Raw genomic sequence first — 14,881 nt, 5'->3', positions numbered from 1 at the left:
GTATCCATCATTTTTTTGTCAGAGCAAGCACATATGGCAATTCCATTTTCTGTCACTGTTTACTTTCTACTTAAAATTCAAATGTCACTAGGCATGGGAACATGTTGAGTATTAAAGCATAGGAAAGAATTAACTAAGAACAATYGCTGCAAGAAATTGAAACTAATTGTTCATGGAAATTAATGGCCATCCAGTTAAATCAAACTTCCTCATACCATTCTGGCCTTGCTTTTTTGTTTTTTTTTTTATTTCTCTACATATTCCTCCCATTGGTAGTTACAGTTTTATGATTATTTCCCAACCATCTGCTGTCTTTCCTTGAGCCAAAATAATTTCCCTTTATAATATSGTGAGTAATCACGTCAGCATCATTTCCATGCAATTATGTGTCTCCTTCCTAACCCTGCCTCCTCATTCTTGTGTAAATACTCACTGAGTAACTGGGACAAGTTGCCATTTCAATTTCTAGTGAACAGAAATCTATTTGCAAAATTTCAACCTGTCAGTCGTTACCCTTTTGCATTGTTATTAATGAAATGATAATCAAACATTTACTCTGGGTCACATCAGACACCAAAAGGCACGTGAGTGTKGGATGGAGAGAGATGCTGAATGAACTGGAATGGGGATTGTATTAATTAARGTGTTGGGCATCTTCAGAGATTACAGATTGCAAAATACAATTCCCATGCGATGGTATTTGCAAATTAAATGATGTTGAGGAGCAAGACAACATTAGTTTMAAATKCTTTAAAGGATTTTGAAGGAATATCTACGTTTTTTTAGATATTCCAATCAATAGTTTCATGGTATTTTTTGTTAAAGGGAGGTATTTGCTGTTATCCAACATTCAGAATAAGTTAAATTGAACTTTATTGAATAAATGAATCTGTGCTGTTTATCTGATATTGCTAACGGGAGAGGGGAGCATCAAACATCTGGCTGTGCTGGTTCTCATGCCAGAGGGAAGAACTGCTCTGCCTCTGTTTTTCTCAGGACAAGCAGGGTTTGTAGATGAGCCAGGTGAAAAAAGGAGATGGGTACAAAGCAGCAGCACTCTTACAACATCCCCTGGGGTTTCCTTTGTAAATACAGCTGTAATTACTCCAGGCAGACAATTTGTAGCCCCAAAGCTCTTGGGAAATGAGCAGAGGTTTCCTGAACCCGTCCAGTGATTCCTGAAACATGGTTTGATTGTAAATGCAATGGAAGTGATCTAAGAAGGGACACAGAGCTCTTCTAAGCAGGCATAAATGTGGCCAGCACAATGTGGGATAACCACACCTTGTTTGTGGCAAACTGCACACAACACACAAAAACYCTACAGTTTCATAAACTGCAATCCTAACTTGAGGTACCTGAGATTTTTTTTGCAGTGTCAAAAATCTGTTCACATTTGTTAATCACATCATTAAGGTGTACCTGTTGATGAGTGAAGGTATTTAATCAAAGTGCTGGGATGTTAATGAATAAATATATCATTATTATCTACAGCAGCAATCCAGGTGTGCTTAGAGGAACTCCATGTAGTTATTCAATTCATGGTATATCCGATTTTTTCCCCTCTGCATAAAATTTGTAAAGCTGCCTGAATTAGAATGTAATTTCAAAAGGGGGTACAATCTCAACCCTATAAATGTCTTATTTGTTGAGCTAGTTAGGTATCCAAAAGAAAAGGAGTGTATCCTCAGGCTGCCTTTTCCTTCTTCCTTTACTTACTGATCACTTCTTTCACCATGCTTATCAAATACCAAACCAAAAGTAACCACAAAGTTTTATTCTGCCAAATACTATTTTTGCTATTTCTGTTCAGTAACTCCACACAACCACTTTCCTTGCGTGTGCCCTATTACTTTTTTTTCATGGACCTCAGTAGAACACAACAATATTGATTTAACACTCAAAAAGGTGTCATGCAGCGAGCTGAGTTTTCTGYTGGTTTGTCAAAGACTTTCTTAACCCCCACCCCCTGCAGTGATAGCAACCAGATTGTCACTTAGGGAGAAAACCTGGGAAGAAAAATTGTTTGTGCTCTTTCGGTATTAAAAAGGGGGRAGAGGAAAAGAAATCAACAGAAACCCACATAATGCATACATACAAAAACAGGGTGGAAAAAAAACCAAACATTTTCTTACACTGCTCGGGGTATGGCATCCCTATAGCTGGAGATCCTAATCATGCTAATAGAAATAGAATRGAATAGAAAATAAAGAAAATGGAAAACATTAGGATGCAGGACACTGCCTGATAGTTGCCTCACTCTGTGCTGTGTGACAGGAATTGCCAGCAGACTGTTTGGGCTCACAGTGGAAAAATACTGACTGCTSCAGCCAAGGAAAGCAGGGATCCCCCACACCATGGGGCTCTCAGGGTTTTCTTCTGGTTCTCTTCTTCTGGTTCTCCTCTGGCACTTTCCTAATGGACAGGATTTGCTTTGCAGCTCTCATTTGCCACTGGTTTTAAGCAGATACAGGAAAAGGGAGACATTTTTCTTTTGCAGCAAATTAACAAGCAATCTACACATTAGGCCTTCCTATGGGCTTTACCAACCTTGTTCAACCTGTTGCAGAAGAACTATTTCCTAAAATTTAAAAGCCTTTGAAAGAAAAATAGACATTAATAATGTAGCAAGAGCCATGTTCTGTTCTAATTTATATTTTAAATACGTCATTCTTAAACACTGCATGCAAATTTATTGACAATTTCCAACCTTGTGCTACAGCCAGCATTTGTGTGCATTGGGTGTGTGCACAAGAAAGGAGAAAGAAGAGAACATGCCTCCATTTGTCCTCCAATAATATTCACATTTCTAATTTCTATAATTAAACTGTTACAGGATAAAATACAGTAAAATGACCAAAACATTACCAATCTATCTTAACAAAGGAGCAAAGACAGGTAATTTTTGGAAAAATGCTCTGAATTGGAAAATTATGGCAGGCTCAAGTTTACTGCTATCAAAGGCCTGTAGGCAGAGTTGATCTCCTACTGAAGTGTTCCCTTCCACAGTTTCAACACTGACATAGTTATAATTTAAATGCAGTCATAATTTAAATGCACACACATTTTCATTTACATTAATATGATTAATATTAATTTTCCTAAGAAAKGGCTCAAAGCCTTAATTGCATGTGCTTTTCCCCTGTCCCTGTTCTGCCCTGTCCATATTATTCATGTTTTCCATCTCAAGATCAGCTGCACAAACACACATCTCTTGTTATTTTTGCTGAGTATTGCTTACACTGTTGCTGTGCACTGTTTGAAATATAAAATTCCTGTAGGGAATTCTTAGAAACCCTTATAATGCAGTAAATCCTTTAGCTACTTGAAGTCAGTTAATAGGCTTTTAAAGACTAATCACAGCTCTGTGCTTGACAAATATATCAGGATACTGCATTCACTGGGTGAAGTTGATACCGTCATGCATTCTTTTATGACTTTGCATTAGACAAACCCAAATCAGACTTCTATCTCTAACGAAAGAGAAAAGCAATTTGCATTTCTTTCTGGAAAAGGCAGGATTAATTACATCAAATACTTAGCTCTTCTACTSTGAGTATTTAATTCAATGTAAGATAATTTACTCAGTATGAAACAACTTCTAAAGACTCTAGAAAAGAAGTAGCCAGAAYATTTTTCACATTAGCAAATGCTTCTTAACTTGCCTTTTCAAGGGGAACTAAATACACTAACTTTTAGATATATTACATTTTAAACTTCATGCTAACTGCTAAAAATCATTGTCTTTGAACTGTTCTATTTTCATTAATGTGCTGAGAGTGCTTTGAGCCAGAAAAAATACACAAATAAAATACCACATTTTTACAGGTATGCAAGCATTTTGGAATGAACTCCTTATGACTACAGTGTAACAGTGTATGTACATTATTATTAGTTACCTAACTAAAATAGGAAGGATAAATAACACTGTAAAAACACCTCACATTTAAAATAAATGTGGCGTTTAGATGCTCTGAATGAATGTATTTTGGAATAAAATTGAGAAAAGAAAAAAAAAACTGTATTAACCTAAGTCCTGTAGAAAACTTGGGTTGAAATCAGGCCAGTATTTAGAACAGAGCTACCAAAATATTTTAAATAATTCTGCTSATGAGAAAAGTGCCACGAAGGGTTCCAGCTCTCTGTGTGAACAGAAGGCTGCAGTCAGGCCGGGTTTTATTGCATTTTGCCCAGGAATTTGGTGGCAGAGGTGAWTCAGAACATCCCTTCCAAGGACAAAGGCGCTGTGAATGAAATCCTTCTCCCATCCATGGCAGGAATCTGCCCCAGACTTGGCTGAACCCTCCAGGGCTGGCAGGGCCCGTTCATCTCACACTTACACGAGCATTAAAACTCTATTAATGARTTCTGTTCTGCTCACACAGTAGCATTTCCAAGAATTTCTGGCATTGGAGCTCATATTATCTTTGGGGGCGGGAGTGAAAATCAACCCGGTAATGAAAGCCTCGGCGTTATTTCTCTGCTGTTTTAGCCCTAATTTTTCCGAGTGTTTTTACATATTTTTTTGTTATTATAGCACTAAGACACAAGCAGCTGTGTATTTGTGTATCTCTTTCACCTATAAAAGTGTAAATCTCCTTAAATGATGCTTTTGCAGACTGAGGCCTGGGAGTGCCCTCAGCTTTGTTCCATCCACAGGAACACACTTTGGCATTTCCCTCACAAAAAAACCCCTCAATTCCCTCCAGCAGCAAGCCTGGCTGCAGTTATTTATTAAAATAWCTCTCCTCCTCGGCATTTGCAGGAGAGCTGCTCCATCTGCCGAGTTCTCTGTGGATCGGCACCGGCACCTGATGTCGTTCCTGACCATGCTGGGTCCCAGCCCCGACTGGAACGTGGGGCTTTCTGCCGAGGATCTCTGCACCAAGGATTGCGGATGGGTCCAGAAAGTCGTRCAGGATTTAATCCCTTGGGATGCTGGCACAGACAGCGGGGTCACCTACGAGGTATGGGAGCAGATGGGATTTGTTCAAATGTGTCGCCTCAGAGCAGCGAGGCAGGGAAACCCTGCGGTCTGTGGGGATTCCACACGTGCCTTTATAATTTATACTTTTTACAAAACCCTTGTTATAATTTATATTTTTTCAGGGAAACMCTKCGGTCTGTGGGGATTCCACRCGTGCCYTTATAATWTAWAMYYYTTMYRWMWSYSKKSWTWYMAYWTRTRYYYTTWWMAMWWMYMYKKTTWWMAWWWMYMTTKTTWWMAWKWMYMTTTKKTMYRWRRSSMTKSYWMWMAYKYMYWTWTWWTACAAAACCCTTCGGTCTGTGGTGATTCCACACGTGCCTTTATAATACAAAACCCTCTGGTCTGTGGTGCCCTTATAATTTATATTTTTTACAAAACCCTTCAGTCTGTGGTGTTTCCACATGTACTCTTATAATACAAAACTCTTCGGTCTGTGGGGTTTCCACACGTGCCCTTATACTTTATATTTTTTACAAAACCCTTGTTATAATTTATATTTTTTACAAAACCCTTCGGTCTGTGGTGGTTCCACACGTGGCCTTATAATTTATGCTTTTTACTCTGGTAAAAATGTTTCTTATAATGAATTAGAAGTCATTTAAGTAGATGTTAATTACACTTTGTTGTTGGTCGTTTGGCCTGAACTCCTTGAGCTTTGTTATTGATGGGATAATCCTAAATTCACTTGGGGTGTTATAACTATGGAATCACAGGATGGGAAAGGTTGGAAGGAACCACAAAAACAATGGCAAACCCAAAACAAACAAAATCACCAAACAGCAACAAATCCCCCCAAACAAACAAAAACCAAAACCACTATGAAACAAAACAATCCCCTCACCATTAAGCATGAATACAGTAAGTTCACCTTACAGTAGAATTTTGAAGCTTAGCATTTCAGAGATGTTTTAATTACAATTATTAACCATTAGTTTCTTTTTAAACTTTTTTTTTTTCTTTTTGATTGCAGTCTCCTAACAAACCCACAGTGCCTCAGGAGAAGATCAGACCTCTCACAAGCTTAGATCATCCTCAAAGTCCATTTTATGATCCAGAAGGAGGATCTATCAAACTGGTGGCCAGAGTTGTCATYGAGAGAATTGCACGCAAGGTAGAATATATGAATATAGAATTCTCAAACACGCAAAAAACCCACTTCATAAACAAAAAAAAAACAATCCTTTCTCCTCCTTCCCTCCAAATCTATCCTCTTAAACCTACCCACAGCAAAGATAATGACAGAAACAACAAAAACTGTATTAAGATATTAATTCTCCTTATTCTGGCAATTATTTCACCTGCTTAATTGGGGATTTTTCCAAAGTATACCTGGGAATTTGAAGAGAAAAATGTGCTGCAGACACAATAGTGCCTCACAATGTATGTACTGGCTTAACCTCTCATGTATGAGCTTCCTCTTTTCAGTGTTCACAACCTTTTTTTTGCAGGGGGAGCAGTGCAATATCGTTCCTGATAACATAGATGATATTGTGGCAGATCTAGCACCAGAGGAAAAAGAGGAAGGTACATTTGAAATTAGTTTGTGGGTTACTAATAATTTGTATTTTGTTCCATTCCCCACTGTCATTTATAGATAAGGTACAAAACTGACTTAGGAGCAAAAATTCCACTCAGYGTCAAGCAGTGATTTAGGTTTTCATCTCTTCTGCTATCCTCTATTAGCCTTCCCTTATACAGAAAAGAAATTGCATGTATACCTAGCAGGTGACAATAACAATACAGGTCATCAAAGAGAGAAGATTTTTGGGATTCAATTTTTATTTTTTTTTAATGAAAGTTGCCAATTGGTAATTCTCTTTTCTTCTGGGCTAAAATGGAGAATATAGAATGCAGAAGGAAATAATATATCCTATTAGAATCTAAAGTAATCATCAGCTGAGTCAAGGGAAGAAAATTAAAGACTATTTTTAACATTCAATGCCTTTCCTCACTATTCAGATGATACTCCTGAGACCTGCATTTATTCCAACTGGTCCCCATGGTCAGCCTGCAGCTCYTCTACCTGTGAAAAAGGCAAGAGGATGAGGCAGAGAATGCTGAAAGCTCAGCTGGACCTCAGTGTGCCCTGCCCAGACACTCAAGATTTTCAGCCCTGCATGGGGCCAGGCTGCAGTGATGAAGGTAAGCAGGAATGGGAGGTGGAGGAGCAGAAGAATGCCTTGTAGAGTTTAATTTTCATTTAAAGTTCTTTAGGATGTTGGTTGCTGTGGTATGTCTCTAGTTACAGCAAAAAGAAAATTACTGCAGAACATGAATGGAAGCTGTCTGTGGTAATTTTTGTGAATCTCAGCTGAGTCAGTGCATGAAGTACACAGAAGTATAAGGGAAAGGAGTAAGGGATGCAGGGGAGGAGAGGATGGTGTGAAAGGCAGCAGGAAAGTGATGCTGCAGACAAACAGGCAGCAGTTGTGTCATAGGCACAGCTGAAATGGCTCTCTGTGTTCCAGATGGTTCCACCTGCATGATGTCTGACTGGATTACATGGTCCCCCTGCAGCGTGTCCTGTGGAATGGGAACCAGATCCAGGGAGAGATATGTGAAACAGTTCCCTGAGGATGGCTCCATGTGCAAAGTGCCTACTGAAGAGACTGAGAAGTGTATTGTAAACGAGGAATGCTGTGAGTGTTTTATCCAGCTTTATAAAATCCAGCCAACAGCAGGAGCACTGCCCAAATCATTTTTAATGTGAGCCTTAGTGGGGTTCCACTGAGCTCCATCCTGGGCCCTRTGCCCTTCAACATCTTCATAAATGACTTGGGTGCAGGACTGGAAGGGATAATAAACAAGTTTACAGACAATACAAAWCTGGGAGCAGCTGTTGACTCCCTCAGCGGTAGAGAGACCTCAAAATAGTGTAGAACTCAGAAATATTAGAGAATATTAGGAGCAKCTGAGCAAAATTGGTCTGTTCAGGAGACTGAGGGGAATCCTCACTGCAGTTACATGAGGGGAAGAGGAGGGACAGGCACTGATCACTGTGGTGACAGTGACAGGACCCGAGGSAATGGCCTGAAGCTGTGTCAGGGCAGGTTTAGGTTGCACATCAGGAAAAATTTGGGCACTGGGAGAGGGTCCCCAGGGAAATGGTTGCAGCACCAGATTTGAACAGAGTTCAAGAAGTGTTTGGACAACACTCTCAGGGAAATGGGGTGTCTTGGGGTTAACCCTGTGCAGGTCTAGAAGTTGGACTCGATGATCCTTGAGGGTCCCTTCCAACTCATCTGACCCTGTGATCCTCACAAAGAATTTTCTGTGCCCACTTTGAACAGCTCCCAGCAGCTGCCTTGTGACTGAATGGGGTGAGTGGGATGAATGCAGTGCCAGCTGTGGCACAGGGATGAAGAGGAGGCACAGAATGATCAAGATGACTCCTGCTGATGGATCCATGTGCAAGGCAGAGACCACAGAGGCAGAGAAATGCATGATGCCTGAATGCCGTGAGTATCCCCGAGTTCCTCTCCTCTGCTGTAAAAAGAGACATCATTTCTGACATTTTGTCCCAGCACACAGCTAAACCAGAAGGACCAGAACACAGCTTTTCCTTGTTCTCCTCACAATTGGGAGAAAAATCTTAGGGATTGTGCATTTAAGTAGCAGATGCACCATCAGGATGAGAGTATCAATAAAAAACATTCAGTGTGATCTTATTACTCTGTGACCCACACAGAGCTGTGTGTATCAGAAAGCCACAGCTAAAAAACTCTGAGTTATAGGAGATATATTTGATCACAGATACTCTCACAAGGCAAGAATAAAGCAAATAAACCAGTGCCCTCTTCTTTTAGCCTATAAACAGYTGAGAAATTAAAGTATTTCTTTTGTACAGTCAACCAGTCTCACCCTTACTATTAATTTCTTAGGAAAAAAAAATCATCAGCCATAATTAAAAAAGAAAAAATTTTGGGAGATTAGAAATTGAAGTTTCACGTTTTAGACTAAATTGACTTCCAGTTCTGCTCACTGCAACAATCCTCTTTTTTTTAACTGGAGTTATGATTGAAACATAGCTTCTTAAACTATTTATTCCCCAGATGCACTGGGACTCAGTAGATATGACTTAGATATAGAAAAAGATAGCAAATGTATTTAAATCAAGCAAACCTTTCAGTTTAATATAAAACTTTCTGAGCTTCTTCAGCAACATCATTCAGCTTGTGACAAGAAAGACTAATTGGCTGATGACAGATAAAATACAGCACGTTATCCACCTGTATTATTTTCAAAATGTGTACCTTCATCATTTATTAATAAGAAGGATTGATTCCCATTTTATTTTCTCTCAGACACCATCCCCTGCCTGCTGTCTCCCTGGTCTGAATGGAGTGAYTGCAGTGTGACCTGTGGGAAGGGTATGAGGACCAGGCAGAGGATGCTGAAATCTGCTGCTGAGCTGGGAGACTGCAACGAGGAGCTGGAACAAGCAGAGAAATGCATGCTGCCAGAATGCCGTGAGTTTGGAAAAATCCCTGGGAAGAGGGGGCTGATTGTGGGTCACAATCTGTGACCAATCACTATTTCTTAGCATCACTTCTTAGGCAGGGTAGCAGATGTGCATTGTTAAAAATTATTATTATATTACTATTATTATTATTATTACTATTATTATACACTTTCAGCAACTGAGAGCTTGGATGTGACCATGTTTAAATCCAGCTTGCCTTASTTCACCCTAAGCTGGTCCCCAGTATTGCTGTGGGAATACTGGGTTCTGCATCTTTAACAAACTGCAGCTTCAGGCAACTTCCCAGTAGGAAATAAATCAGATTATAAAACCCGTGTTTTCACTCAAATGTAAACATATGCCAAAAAAAGGAAAAAAAGAAGAGTTAAAATCACCTGTGGGAGTCTTTCAGCTCAGAAAGAGCACAAAAGCAGCTTTCTCCATCTTTTATACATTTCTGAACTATGTCACTTTGCAACCTGCCAGTGGAGGGTGTGGAGACAGCTGCAGGGATTTTTTTTTTACCTTACTTTTTTAAAATCCCCCACTTTGTGGGTAGTGCAAATTTCTAGTTGCTTTTCAGTCTTTGTGAAGTGTGATAGCCTMAGGCACTGCTGAATGAATGAGATGTGATTGCTTTTATCATCCTGTTGCCAGCTGCTTTATGAGGTTTTGTCACAAATGACATTATTTTTCAYAGAAAGTATTGGCTAAAAAGTCTTYTACACTGTAATTGCTCATTCAGCTTTTCTTAAATAATGTGMAATATCATTTTGCTTACTATGCACAGGGGCTGTAAGTGTTAAGCAGTGCTGAAAGATGAAAACTTTTAAGATATAATGGTATTAGTGRGTAAGGCCTACTGCATAACACTAGCAGCAAAGCAAGGCTCAGATCTTAGAGGTAGCAAATTTTTAAGATTTRACTCAATTTTCAACAGCTTTTCTTTGCAAAACAGACAGATGGGTGGGAAAATTGAAGAAGGCACAGGAGAATTATTTATATGTTCCTTGTAATTTTAGTGATCTGCTAGCACCACTCTTGAAGGAGAAATCGAGGAGAGCGTCAGATACTGATAGGAATGAACTCAGAAAATTTCGACATGCAGCCTYGAAACATTTTGCTGAGGAGATTGGGGGTTTAAGTAGAGTTCATTTGGGGTGTAAAGATTCACCAGGCAGATCTGTGTGCTCCTTGTGTTGGGATCTCACGGATTTTGTGTCGCGTTTCTCGTTTTCCGCAGCCATCGACTGTGAGCTGACAGAATGGTCCCAATGGTCTGAGTGCAACACCTCRTGTGGCAAAGGCCACATGATCAGGACCAGGATGATCAAAGCAGAGCCCCAGTTTGGAGGAGCAGCCTGCCCAGAGACCGTGCAGCGCTCCAAATGCCGGGTGAGGAAATGCCTGCGGGGCGCAGGGATGGAGAAGAGGCGCTGGAAGGAGTCCAGGGAGAAGAGGAGGAGTGAACAAGCAAAGAAGAATTTAGACAGTGAACAATATCCAGGTGAGTGTGGGACCACTTTTAGTGTGTTGGTGGCTTTTCTGCATGATACTGTGAGAGTGCTCAGATTTCAATCAAGGGAAAGTTTCAGCCATGCAATAAACACAGCCACTTTCAGTGCTTGCCTGTCACCAAAATCACCCAGCCTAAATTTAGAGCACCCTGGAGAAAAGCTCGCATTTTTCCATCTCCCAGCACTAAAAATATTTTGGTTACTTCRCACAAAAGTGCGAAAAATCTTGGAGATTACATCTGGCAAAGGGCTGATTGCAGTTTCTGCAGATCTGGGTGACAATCTTTACATCAGTTAGTTTCAAACGTGTAAAATATTTGTTCCTGGATCCAATGTGGAATTTCAAGACTGGATTAATTTCCGCCTCAATAGTCTGATTCAGACTCTGGCTGCTCCAAGAGATCTGCTTGAACTGCTTTTCCAAGGGGAGAGTATCATCAAGCACTGATTCCTCAAATTTAAAAAAACCCCCATTATTTCTTGTGGTAGAGTTTTACCTGGGTAGGAATTACTGCTAAGTTGTGGCTCATTCTTGTAGGACATTTAACCATTTCTTACGTATTTTATAATGTAGATACTAAATTTCTTTTTTCATACTTTTTTTCTGTGTTTGACAAATGTAACTTGATGATGCTTAACAAAAGTTTCCACTACTGAAAACATAATCAAATCACTTATTTTTTTTCAGTTTGTAGGCTGAAACCATGGACTGCTTGGACAGAATGTTCTACACTCTGTGGAGGTGGAATTCAGGAGCGCTACATGATGGTAAAGAAGAGGTCCAAAAGCACTCAGTTCACCAGCTGCAAAGACAAAAAGGAGCTGAGAGCATGTAATGTCCACCCTTGTTAACAGAACACRAGGTTCCAAGTGATGCACTCTGAGCTAAATGGAAAGTCAACCTKGGTTTGTTTTTTTTTACAGCAACAACAACGAAATTATAAAGCGTATGTTAGTTTTCATTTTTGCAGTGTGGTTTGCTTTTTAGTCTTGCTGGTGCAAGAAAAATATTTTATAAATATTTCCTCACAGATTTATGCTGGGAGTAATTCTTTGGTACTCCAGCCAGCCCTTAATGCATAAAAATAGTAAAGTCATTATGATTTATTTAAATACAATACAGACATTTCTGTGGACATGGAATAGCCATATAGAAACAYTACTTGTAAAGACATGGGATGCATGCATGTTAACAAAACTAAGTTAAAGTGGCAGAAAGTTTCATATGTGGGAAGATTTCTCTCTAGAWTTGATTTTGAAAATCCAAAGCAGTGCCTCTGTGATTACACAACTATGCCAAGGAGTAATTTCAGTAATGCTGGTTCAATAACATTAAAGGTGCATGTTGATCTTTTTACATTATTGGGTTAAGATGATAGTTATTGTAATAATAATAATAATCCTAAACACTTCACGTTGATGCTGTGGTCCATGCAAAAAGGTCTTTGTTTCTTCAAAACTTAAAAAGGAAATAATTTTTGCAGCTCAATAGTTATGTCTGACCATCATCACAGATGAAAGACAAAACAAAACATGCAAATATCAGAGTATGTGCAGATTGCATCTTGGGTCTGTCCATTGCCTTTCAGAATGGATACAGAACTTAGAAATTGGTCCAGAGTGTTGCAACAGCTGTGTCACATGAAGTCTTCCACATGAGAGACAYTAAAAAACTAGATTTGGTTTCATGAGGATGTTAGTCACAGGTGAAGAGGGAAATAGATTTATAATAAAACTTAAAATGGTAGAGAAAAACTGAGCCAGGTTCTCGTGCATCCCTTAAAACTGCAATGAGCCTCTGAAAGGACACAATGTCAGTCTTAAAAAATGAGTTAGATATAGGCACAAGAATATGTTTGCAGCAGTGCCATTTATGTCTTTTTTACTCAGAGTACAGGATAATCTAAAAATCACTGAATTTGTGAGAATTACCCATTTGTAGCTCTGCTATCCACGTTCAAGGCCCTCCCTGATTACTGAAGTGATCAACAAACTGCCTGAGCTTAGAAAATAGCTCCTCACCCTCCTAATTGCTGTTTTTACCTTGTCTTCTGCAGAATTTAGCTCTCATCMCTGCATGGAGTCAGGTGTGATCAGTGAGACACCTGGGCTCTCTTGGAATACAATGTTGTACTGTAATTTTAACAATGTGAAATTAAGAGGGGAAGATGATGGGTTATCTTTTTTCCAGGAAAGGCAGCACACCCCTACGTCTCCACAGAAGTAACAATGCACTGAAAATAAAGACTTGTTGATGGTGACTCAAGCTTGAGAGAAATGAATGGAGAGAAATTGTTTTCATAGTCTCTTTAAACCAGTTATTTATTAAGTAATTTATTCACTTCCTTAGCTCTCAGTCACAACCCTGAGGACCTGACACCTGCAAGGCTGTCCCTCACTGATGCATTCAGGACCTCATATTATACAAAAAAAAACCAAAGAAAACCCAACAAAAATCCCAGTGGAATAATACAGGAACTAGAGGAGTGAGCAGCTGAGCATATTTCAGCTGAAGAAATTGTAGAGAAAACCCGTAGTGCTTAATGTCAGAGGCCTGGCCAGGACAGAGCCACATCTCTGGTGTCCCAGCTTAGACCATTCACTCAGAAAAGTAATCCTTGATCATAAAATGTGTTACAGAGTGGTTTTGAAGGCTTTGGATGATCTATGAGCCTGGGGCAGAGGGTGCCTGAATGGAAAAAAAAAAAATGCTGAGTTCAGGAACCAGATTTATCTCATCACCCCTTACTCCTTGTTCAAGCTAATCTTGCAAAACTGTGCCTGTTYCAGCAAATAATCAATTAAACCCTGGTTGTATTTTCATTTGCACATTTGTTCCAGTTCATCAGGCTGTTTTGTCTGCTAAATATTCCCTTTGCCAAAGGCCACATAGCCCAAATACACCTTTAGGTGCATAGAAAACACACATCTTTCTGAAGATGCCCACAAAATTGTCCATTAAAACAATCTGCCATTCCTTTCTCTGTGGTTCTTAGTAAGCTGTAAATTTTTGGGGTTTTTTTTTCCTGTTCAGTGTGATTTCCAGTCATTTCTCTTAGGCTCAATAAAATTCTGAAGTTGTTTTTTTCCCCCAGTTTATTAATAAATGAAGTGACAAGGTAGATTGCACCGGGTCGGAGATGTGTGACCACTCCTGMTTACGTTCAGCTTTTCTGTTGAAGCATTTTACAGATTGCCTGTCTTTCTTCTAACTTGATACAAGATTTAAGCTTCTTACATTTTGTAAAAAAAAGAAACACAAACAAAAACAAATGGAGAAAAAAAATAAGAGGTTGATTTTCTATTCAGAAAAAAAAAAAGAGAAAAAGCTCGGATACACAATATGTAGAAGTCTTGCATTGTTACTGTAAACTTTCTTAGTAGTGTAATAGGCACTGATTATCAGTCGATAAAAATGAGAACTGTTCTTGTTCTGATGTCCTGAATATCCTGCTGAACTGAAAGCACAGATGTCATACCAGTTTTGTAGACCTCAACTATCAGACCTTAGCGTTGTGCATATGKKTTTTTTTTTTTTCTTTTCTAATATGCAAACTATAGAATCTTTACACATAATGAAAAGGAAAAGTTAGGGGCTTAACAAATGTACAGTAGGACTGTGTGTGGCATACAAGTTAAAGTTTTGTTTGATGGCATTTTTAGATTTCCTTTGTTGTTTCTGTTTGCTGTGGAAATATGAAAAAGCTACCATGAACATTTCTTACCAAAGTCTTGTGTAGATGTTTTGTAGCAGTCTGCCTAACACATTATTATTATTATTATTATTGTTATTATTATATTATATTATTATTATTTTGGAATAAAGACATCTTTACTATGACTTTTACAATTGTATGAGATTCTGTTCAACTAATATGATCACCTGAGAGAGACCAATCTGATTTTTATTTATGC

At 39.0% G+C, this 14,881-nt stretch overlaps 1 protein-coding gene across 1 annotated transcript in view; it reads left to right on the top strand.

The window, feature by feature from the left end:
- Nucleotides 1-13,664, top strand: part of SPON1 (spondin 1) — an 85,458-nt gene extending 71,794 nt beyond the window's left edge. The window contains exons 8-16 of the mRNA XM_057384321.1: nt 4,766-4,967; nt 5,958-6,098; nt 6,436-6,511; nt 6,947-7,129; nt 7,456-7,626; nt 8,278-8,445; nt 9,292-9,456; nt 10,693-10,956; nt 11,655-13,664. Coding sequence (XP_057240304.1) covers nt 4,766-4,967; nt 5,958-6,098; nt 6,436-6,511; nt 6,947-7,129; nt 7,456-7,626; nt 8,278-8,445; nt 9,292-9,456; nt 10,693-10,956; nt 11,655-11,818 — 1,534 coding nt within the window. The 3' untranslated portion in view covers nt 11,819-13,664. The remainder of the gene's footprint in view (nt 1-4,765; nt 4,968-5,957; nt 6,099-6,435; nt 6,512-6,946; nt 7,130-7,455; nt 7,627-8,277; nt 8,446-9,291; nt 9,457-10,692; nt 10,957-11,654) is intronic.
- The last annotated feature ends 1,217 nt before the right edge of the window (nt 13,665-14,881 follow it).

The sequence above is a fragment of the Malurus melanocephalus genome, unplaced genomic scaffold (assembly GCF_030028575.1).
Source record: "Malurus melanocephalus ecotype Western Australia unplaced genomic scaffold, MMel_1.1 scaffold_699, whole genome shotgun sequence".
Taxonomy (NCBI): Eukaryota; Metazoa; Chordata; class Aves; order Passeriformes; family Maluridae; genus Malurus; species Malurus melanocephalus.
This window is presented reverse-complemented; position numbering and strand designations above follow the sequence as displayed.